This window comes from Trematomus bernacchii, unplaced genomic scaffold, assembly GCF_902827165.1.
Source record: "Trematomus bernacchii unplaced genomic scaffold, fTreBer1.1, whole genome shotgun sequence".
In the NCBI taxonomy this organism is placed as follows: Eukaryota; Metazoa; Chordata; class Actinopteri; order Perciformes; family Nototheniidae; genus Trematomus; species Trematomus bernacchii.
Window position 1 is genome coordinate 1,123,151 of NW_022987605.1, and position 10,185 is coordinate 1,133,335.

At 42.1% G+C, this 10,185-nt stretch overlaps 1 protein-coding gene across 1 annotated transcript; it reads right to left on the bottom strand.

The window, feature by feature from the left end:
* Positions 1 to 413: 413 nt before the first annotated feature.
* Positions 414 to 5,596, bottom strand: paqr9 (progestin and adipoQ receptor family member 9). Its single transcript, XM_034130909.1, has one exon. The coding sequence runs from the start codon at positions 4,661 to 4,663 to the stop codon at positions 3,509 to 3,511; it is 1,155 nt and encodes a 384-aa protein (XP_033986800.1). The 5' UTR covers positions 4,664 to 5,596; the 3' UTR covers positions 414 to 3,508.
* Positions 5,597 to 10,185: the final 4,589 nt, after the last annotated feature.

Here is a 10,185-nt window from a genome sequence, read left to right on the forward strand (position 1 = left end):
ATAAATGATTGTATTTAAATTATTGGTTCATTATGTGTTCATCATCTTAAATGTTGTACTTGGTAGGAGGGTTTTATTTGACCTGACTTAAAAATATTTGAAATTCACTGTGACTCATTACTCATACATTTTTTTCTTTTGATTGATTACTTAAAAAAAATATTTAATAACACAATACATTAAATATATAAATACTTCCATTTACAAATCAACATTTTGATAGAAATGACCTATATGAAAGGTCAAAGGATCGTGTAGATCATTGAACTCTTCAGGATTCATCGTTCACTCTGGATCAAATGGTGATGCTGCTAGTACGGCTAGAAAACACAAATAAATCAAATGTGAGCTTGAATCTAGAGCCATATGAAGTGTCATATAAACAGTGAATGAATACATTGGCACAATGATTGCAACTTTTTCGCATAATTTATTCAATAAAATCATCCAAATTAGAGCTATTTGATACATCAATTTCCATACTGGAGGAGGGTTTGTCAGCATTAGCAGATTCTATAAATATCCTCCCTCCCTACTTGACCATTGAAATGTGTAGATATTGTGTTAGTGGTTCCTCAGTCCGCCCTGAGTACATCACTGGGTGAGAGACAGCAGTACAACAGATTCAGGTCTGATGACGGACGATGGTTCTTCAACACATGCTCTACTGAGGTAAAAACATTGGATGCATCATAATCTGATGATTCTCTGACTACTCTTTGAAAGAGTCTAAACCTGAAATGTAATGAATAATACAGTGGTCCACCCTTAAAGGAACATCTTGCTAAATTTAAAGTGCACTATAACAGCGTGATTATCACATGTACTCATTCCAGTGCCGTACATAATATACATAATCATCTCTAAACATTGTTCACGGGAACACAGCGGTATATATGAGAACAACTTATACAGTGTTAATCATATTTCTGAAATTAGACAGTGATCAACATGAGTTATCAACATGAGTTATCAACATGTAAACGTAACATGCAAGTCTACTTTAGATGGAATTCCCTCCCTAATCACAGAGGACAGAACAGCATGAAAACACAGAGACAACACATCTTCATCTCACTAATGCTCATGTAACATTTTCAGTGCAAAATCAACTCTGAACAAAGAAATGACCTTTTGGTAATTCTGCATTCAAATCCAATTTCCTCTTCCTTCATCGTCAGGCTCAGGTAAACACAGAACTTTTTCATGGACCCTCAACCATGTATTTTGTTAAAGACAAAACACATTTACGGAATGCAATCGAACATGCCACTAAGTGACCCAGCAGAAATGAAAACGCCAAAAACGATGAGCCAGAAAACACACTTCAGTCTGTCAGACCAAATCCAACGGCCATCATTGACGAAGGTTCGGACATTTTTCTTTTTGTCTGAGACATTAGAAACTGCACAGGCCTTAAGGCTGTACTTTTGATCTGTTACTGACCAATAATTCACCTTCTCCCCGAACCCTGTGCCTCTACTTGAAACACATGGACATAGACAATTGGCACAGTCAAAGATATTTGCAAAAGAGATTTTAAACAACCAAACCCAGCAGGACTCTATAAAGACAGAAGCAGTCTACAGGGTGTTCAGCCAGGTTGTATCTAACGTTAGCAGGCAGGAGATCATCCTACAGCACACGGCTCACATGCTTCATGCAGCTGAAGCTGATAAAGAGAGAGATGTGTCCCATAATGCAGAACACATGAAGCATTCATTCTGTTCAGGTGATAAATACTCCATCATCTCTAAAAACCCAGATAGCCCTAAAAAACATTTAATGTTGTTCTGAAGACATTGTTCAATTGTTCAATGTTTTTTCAATCAGGATAATTAATATAGCAACCAAACTAAAAATGTATATATTTTTGTATGAAACAATAAAAACACAACATTGATTTAACCTAGGGCTGCTCGATTATGGCAAAAATGATAATCTCGATTATTTGGGTCGATTTACTTTGAAAACATCCATTTATTTAAAAAAATAAATAATTGAACAGCATGTTTTTAACAGTTGATTACCCTGAACTTTAAGTATAATTCAACTGAAAAACCAATAAAATAAAATAAATAATTGTTTTATTTCGATTATGTTGTTTTCATAATCGTTGCAAGCCAAAATCGTAATTGCGATTAAAATACGATGAATTGAGCATCCCTAATTTAACCTGTGAATTAACTTTCAATTTTGGTTATGGAATTGAGCAAGGACATTTTTCCTTTTTAAATGGGTGCATAACTAAAAAGAAGAGTCACTCAAATATATTCAGAAAATACAAAAAAAGACCATCTGGGTTTTTTTAAAGATTGCCTGGTGTATACAATATTTGTAGGAAAACAGATGCTTAGCTCTTTGACTCGAAGGTGTTGGTAATAAATGAAATGTGCAAACTGTTATTTACCTGATCTAACTGTCGAGTGCAGATCTAACCAGGAAGTTCCTGATGTAGGACTGTCGCTGTTCCAGTATGGCTTTTGCTCAGAAAGGCTGCGGTCATCAGACGACATAAAAAGAAATCTCTGCTTACATTGTCCAAAAATATCTCAAAGCAGGCGTTTGAAATGGAGCTACTGCTTAGGAATCTTTTTGAATGTTAGACATGTGAATGTTCAGATTGAGTACCAGGTCGAGAACGCTTTTATACTGACAATTCAGATTGACATGGCATTTAATCTGAACAAGAGCACACGTTTGAACATCATCTATGGGGAACTAGTCATCGCATTATATATACACTACACATTTAAATAAACTAACAAAACACATCAGCAGGACATCATTTCCTGCTTCAGTAATGATACACGTCCTTTAAAGTTAAAAGCGAGCATGACTTCTTAATGACAGAGCGGGTTTGAAAGTGCTTTACTGTAAGACTGATATAAGCTCTCAGTTATTTCTGTTGCGTCATCAAGGCCACCGCGCTTCCTGCTGCAAGGGTCACTTGAAAGGAGAGGAAAGGAGAGGAAATGAAAGTGCGTGCGAGCGTTCATGGAAGTCAGAGGAAGAGAAGGTGTGGTCACCAGAAGCCAATTGAGCCTAATACAATGTATAACAGCGGGTTCAACTGCAACCATAGTGCAGGCCTTCTTGAAATATGCCGTTCAAGGTTAGGGGAAGTGGAAGTGCAACAGGAGGAACTACTGGACTGCACATAAGCAACTTCTGTAAATGACATTCAAACCACATTACCAAGTGTTATGTGGAAAATGTTCTGCTGGGTACCAACACCTTTCCTGTGTCCTCAAGTGTACAGTACACTCCCTAGAGGTAGTCATTGTCGCCACTGCTCACACATCCTGTTGGAACATGCAGGAGCAGCTCAGGGGAAAGAACTGGCAACGTCCTTCAATATCCACTCAACCAGACAGCCACCATGTGGTGAGCTCAGAATATAATCCTTTCATCTCTCGTTGTCCCTGATTTCTGCCTATTAAAGCCTGAAAATCACTCTTAAAGGGGTTGGAACATATGAGGGATTTAAATTCAGGACAGGAAATGTTCAGTGGCATTTGAGATGTTCCCTGGGGTGTTCCTTTGCTAGCTTGTCTCTCTCGGGTCCGAAAATGCAGTTGGCATGCCAGGAGAACCACACGATGACGGAGATGATGGTGGTCTGGAGGAGGAGCATCACCCCATAGGTTGAAGTAATTGTAGGTCCAGGTAGGGGGGCGAGGGTGGCGGGGGGCAGCAGCAGAGTCGGGCTGAGCAGGATGGCCTTCACCTCGGCCTTGATCAGGTGGAGCTCGTCCAGGATGGACAGAAAGGTGCAGCAGTGGAACCACTGGTGGCTGTGGCCCCAGATGTCGAAGCGCCCCGGGGCCAGCCGCTCGGGGATCTTACTGATGTTGAACACCGCTGAGACCAGCAGCCAGAAGCAGTGGCGATAGAAGAAGCCGGCTGTAGAGGTGGAAGCCGCAAAGGACGAGGAGGTGGTGGAGTAAGGTGATCTGGTGATGAGGCGGTAGAAAATGGGCGTGGAAGAGACGAGGAACGGCAGGAGGAAAACGAAGGTTCGGATGAGGTATCGATGCCGCCTCCACCTCTGTCGAGTATTGCAGCAAGACAAGACGCAAATGATCGCGACAAGACATGCGGAAGGGATGTAGAAGTTCTCAAAAAACACACAGAAGTCTGGGATTGCATAGGATAGAGAGCCTGCAGGTTCCTCTTTCAAGTCCGTTTGGGAGCCATTGTTGCCTCCTGTCTCCACTATACCTGCTCGAGGGTGGATGTAGTAGTAGTACGCCAAAGATGAGCCAACTGTGTAGGAACTGATGGTGCCGTAATCCACAAAGAAGCAGACTTCCCTCACCACCAGAGACATTGAGTTGAGCAGGTGGGCCATGCTGCTAGCCATTAACAGACAGAAGACCCCAATAAAGTAGTTCCACAGTGGATAGAAGAACGGGGAGTCGGCATGTGGCGCACCTTCCCAACCAAATACCTCCACGAAATAATATGCAAAGATAAAAACTGGCAGGAAGTGTGTCCAGAAGTTGCCTGTCTCATTGGTAGGCCTGAATGCTGACAGTAAGCAATCCTTCACGCTGTAGTTTGGGAAGCGGTAGCCGGTCAAGATGAAGTTTTCTTTGACCCGATGCGGCACATCCGTGTGCCTCAGAAGAGGCATTGACTGGCCACAATTTAGAAGCATACTGGCAACAGTTAATGTCTCTGACAGCAGAAAGTGTTTAATTGAATCTGTGCTTTCCTGCACAGCACTGAAGGTTTTATTGCTTAACTGTCGGCTGATTACAGCAGTTAATGATCACCATACAATCTCTTGCTTATGTGTGGATAAGGCATCTGCCGGCTGCTCTGGTTTGAAAGACATTTCAGCCCTGCTCTTCTGTCGACCTTTGACCCCAGCTCCACTGTGGGCCCCATGAGCTGTAGGCTTATCCAAATAGAAGATATGGTGTATATTCTAGCGGTATCCCGTGAGAAAACGGCAGGGCAGAGTTCAGCAAAGAGAATTCTCAGGCCAACTGCTTTGATATGTTTCGCTTCCTCTTGACCCGAGAGCCCTACAAAAACGTCAGCATGCAATGATATTCATGCTGTTTATATCATGTTCCCTTCTTAGCATAATGCATGGTTTGCATCTCCTTCTTCAGTCACATCCACATTTACATGTCTTGCTTTGGACAGATCTGCAGCAGCAAATAAAAATGAAGGTCACTTATTACTGTGTTACAAGGTTACACAGGACGTCAGTCAGTAAGATGCTTCCACACAGCAGAGAGGTCCTGAAGGAGCGTCCATTCAGCTCTGCGGTATGTAGGTCAGACTGGCATTCAACCCCCAAATACAGGCTTCTCTTCTCCTGTTGTTCCGTCCTTCAGCCTGGATCCACGTCCGACTTTCAATTCATCCAGCTCCGGTCCGTTGCAATGCAGTCCGCTGCGGAGGGGAATAAATCCCCCGGGGTTAAAGCCAAACGCTCTGTGTGCCGGTGCTCGGTCCTTTACCGTGAGGTCCCGTTTAAATATTTCCCGGGTCACGGGTGATAGCTGGGACAACGACTGCCGTGAGTCCCTGTGAGCCTAAAGCCGACCGGCGTTTCGGCAAAGCACCGGGGAGAACCGGAGACTGTTTGACAGGTACTCGCATCAAGTTACATAAGCGTTAATACCGGGGTTCCGCTTGTGAGTTTCAAAATAAAACGAAGAGGTAGTTATCACTTTTAAAGGTCATAATGGTTGTTTCCAGTTACATCTAAACCAGGGCTGGGGAACCTCCAGCCTCCGGGCCGTATACGCAGGGCCGGCCCTAGACATTTTGGTGCCCTAGGCGAGATTATGATTTGGTGCCCCCCTTCCAAGCAATACACAATAGAATATATAAAGAATAAATGAAAAATCTCTACAAAAGACAAATACACTACAACAACTGAAACGTATTGACCTGTTGGTTGTATACATAAAGAAGGTTTCAATTGTATTAATTATGGTATGAACATGTTTTAATTGGGGGGTGGACGTCACATCCTCTAGGGATATTAATATAAATGTATTACATCAAGGGCAGAAAATTAGGCAGAATAAAAAAAATATATATATATATTTTAATATTTTTTTTATTATTATTTTTTTCTCCCAGCGCAGCGCCCCTCCAGATCTGGCGCCCTAGGCGACCGCCTAGTTCGCCAGTGACAAGGGCCGGCCCTGCGTATACGGTCCGCGAAACCATTTGATACGGCCCTCGAGGTAATTTATAAACACACGAAAAAAAATTAAAACCAAGAAATATAGACCGCAAAAGAATTAAACAAGCGAGTGCCTGTTTTTCCTGGCACAGGTCAGAACACAACACAACAAGCCTAACGTGTCATCACATGGTATATGTCTCGACTGACATGGGTGTAGTGCTGACGGAGAGCACCAGAACGCCGCTCCGGCACTTCAAAAATTGCAGTACGCATAAGGAGTTGCACACATGGGACGCGGGAAGTCAGTCAGAGAGGGGTGCGGCGTGCGGGGGGGGGGGGGGGTGCTAATCAGAGGACGACTGAACAGGACCAGGTAAGAGTGCAGAGGGGGTGTGCTAGTGGAGCCTTGCAGCGGCGAAACTGTGGCACGCTACTACACTGTAGGTGCGCCACGTTTGCGCTTCAGAGGAGGCTGCCTCCGCAAAATGAGGCCCCATCCGTGGGGTCTGCGTGATCTGTAGGGAGGGGCAGCCCTGTATAATAACGTCATATTAAATGCAGTCATTTGGTCTTTAGCAACAGCTTGTGAGAGCAGTGCATTCATCTGTGTTCCTTTTAATGCTGCCAGTTTGTTGACGGCCTGTGTGTTGATGGGACTTCTCATGCTCCCTAAATGTTTCCCCTGCCTTTCGCCATTAAACCCTGCTTTCACAAAACTCCCATCCCTGATCTTGTCTGCACTGACGAGCTTCTTTTCTATAGCAGAGCAACAGAAGAAACACACCGCATTATCACTTTCTCTTATATAGTGAAGCTTTTTATAGACTGCTTACACTAAAATGCTAACTCAAAAATAGTAACTACAAATAAAACTTTTGTATTTTGTTGATTTGTTTAGTGAACTTTTTGGCGTTGCAGTTACAACTCTCCACCAACAGATGGGGGTGCTGCAGCCCCCTCAGCACCCCCCCCCCCCCCCCCCCCCCCCCCCCCCCCCCTTCCCGCGTCCCTGCCGCAGTTTTTGCGTGGCTGTGTCTTTAGTTGTAAGCCCAGTGGCGATCTGTTCATCTGTCATACTGATCATATAATAACGCCATCGAAAATAATAGGATACATTACAGTACAAGTACTTCTGGGTCTTTGTGTGTCATTCAAGTTTATAAGTGGAGTGATTAGTAAAATATCCATAATGAAAAAGAAAATCTGCTTACAGTTCTGATTCATATGGATGTTGAGAGATGTATCCATAGATCTCTTAATTTCGTCTTCAATTCTCTCTCCAGTTTTTTTCATATGTTTAACCTTGATTTTTTTCACGGTCTTATCATTACAATTACATCATATTTTCGGATGTTTTATTGTTTGTTTAGTCGGGGCAGTAAAGCAATTAATCTGAATTAAAACAGAGAGAAAACCTGAGCCTTATTTTGAAGGCAGATTCACTCCGTTTCCGGTCCCATTCTGAATAACTGCGTGCCTGCCCTTGAGGCAGTCTAACGGGGAGAGCCGAACTGTTTTAAAGCTTTGAGTTTCTCTTTTTCAGTCTGTTTGCTGTTCAGTCCTCCATACAAATATCCTGTAGACGAACATTAGAGACAGACTGAACTGAGCCGAGCCGTGCTGGCTCTCCTGGGCTCGGTTTGAAATGCACAGTCCGTCCTGTAGTGTAATCCTGTTTCTGAGTATCTGAACCACAAAGAGCCTTCAGCTGTCCCCCTCCTCTGTTTGTGTTGTGAGGCTTTCAATGGACACACAGAGCCTCCTCATGCTAAAGCAAAGGTCCTGTGTTACATCATATCATGTGAGGAGGCACTCTCCTTCATCAGAGTTCTCAATCCCTTTACATGTTAGCATCTTCGTTTGAGTTCAGTCTCTGGTCCATTTATATTTCAGTTTAGCTTATGCCCTATATGAAAATTGCTTTTTGTTATCTTAATGTGGAGAGGTGGAAGAAGTACTCAGATCCTTTACTTAAGTAGAATTAGAAAACTATGGTCCTAAAATACTACATCACAAGTAAACAAAGATCCTGTATTCAAAATGTTACTATATAATCATAAGTAGAGAATATTTATCAGCTAAATGTAAATTAAGAATTACCCAGTATGCAAATGGTTCTGTCACCGAATTGTATTATCATATAATATTATATATATATTTTTACATTTAAGAGGATTTTTAAACGTGTAGTTTGTCAGTTTTAGAGGTTTGTGATATACTGGGTTTAATAGTAATGTAGCCTACTGCATCATATCAAATCAGTATATCATGTGTTTTTATATAGAAATGTAACTAGTAAGTGTTAAGAGTGTTCAATAAAAAGTACAATATTGCCTCCTAAATGTAGTGGAGTAGAAGTGTAAAGTAGTATACAATGGATATACCTAAGTTAAGTAAAATACTTGAGTAAATGTAGTTACATTCCACCGCTTGAGAATGTGTTTCTTTCCCACAACATTTGCTTATGATCTGATGGCTTCTGTAACTGCAATTTCCCATTTCATATCTATATCTATAGCAAGATGCTCATTCCATTAAAGAAATAAAATTAGTCGATATTAAAAAGGGTATTTCATTTTTGTCAATTATATTCAAATAAATGTATGTGGCCCTGTGAAGCTGACAATTCAGCGGCCCGACCAAGCCCGGCTTGGTCGGGCCGAGGCAGAGGCAGAACGTCCAAATACGACCCGGTGTGGGCATTTATTCATCATTGACACATGATTCACAGCCTCAATATTGCTGTCCACCTGAACACAGTCAGCAGCCACAAGGATCTCACACACAAAACAGGAAACACAGAGCCTAAATACACACAAACTAATCAACCGAACAGGACACAGGTGAGGGGGGAGGAGACAACACAGGGCACCAGGTGAACACAATCACCAGTAACAGACAAGACGGGAGGGGGAACACTTTTCAAAATAAAACCAGGTAACAAATCAACATACTTCGCCAGTAAGGACGCTATATTATCCATAGCGGAGGCCTCGGTCTATGGGCCCAGAGATCACCTCCGTTACAGGCCCTTTACAAGCATGGGTTTACCCGCCTTTATATCTATCCTAAAGTCTTATCAGTTTATACAGCAGGCTTATGTCGGACCCCCAAACAAGAACAATTCATCAATTATTAAAGACGTATATGGCTTCTTTTTTGCAACGTATCACACTGAATAAACCATAGTGGTGCTCATATATCATTTCCTTTAGGGTATACGAGACAACCAGGACCAAGTCAAGGAGCCCCGCTCATCCTTCTTCCCTCTCTGTGGTGGCCAGATGTCAGCAAGTCTTGCTCAAGAATGCGGTGAAGGTGGCCACTTTCCAAATTCCCCAGAAGAATAAAAAGCAGTGCACGGCAACCTGGGAGAAAAAAGTGCAGCAGGCTGCAGGATTTAACGAGTGACAGGCTCGGGGGGGTTGATGGATGTGGAGCTACGCCTGTAGCAAGTTATTATGACATAATGGATATGAATGGCTGAGTAGACTTACATTAAAGGCCCTCATACAGACTCATATTTGGCCCTGGACACATTTGAAGTGAAGGACTGTTTCCAACACATTGCCTCACTTACAGGATTGGTCTTCCTTAGAACTGCATGAGTTAGTCTGCATGTGTAAACAGGACAAAGAACAACAAGTATGCAGTGAGTCAGTCACTTGACTGGTCATGTTTTGTCTTTAAATATTCATGTCATAAAAATGCTATTTCTTTCAGTATCAACAATGCCAAATTGTTCTCTTTATAAATGGTGTGGTCTTTAAAATTGTAAACAATGTCCATCAAGGTTTCGGATGGTTTCATTTACCATTTAAATGTTCTGTTCAGCTCGACCAAAAGTCCACAACCAAAACATGTTCATACATAAAATTGCAAATTTGCAATTCTAAAAAGCTAGAACAAATATATGTTTTAATTTTTTTCTAAAATGAATGTGTTGATTAATGAGTCAATTATTAAACTAACTGTTTCAACTGAAGCACTAATATATTGTTTTTGCGCTGTTTTTTCATCATGCC

Excerpts from the sequence above, each read along its gene's own strand:
- paqr9 (XM_034130909.1), bottom strand. The coding sequence starts at position 4,663 with ATGCTTCTAAATTGTGGCCAGTCAATGCCTCTTCTGAGGCACACGGAT.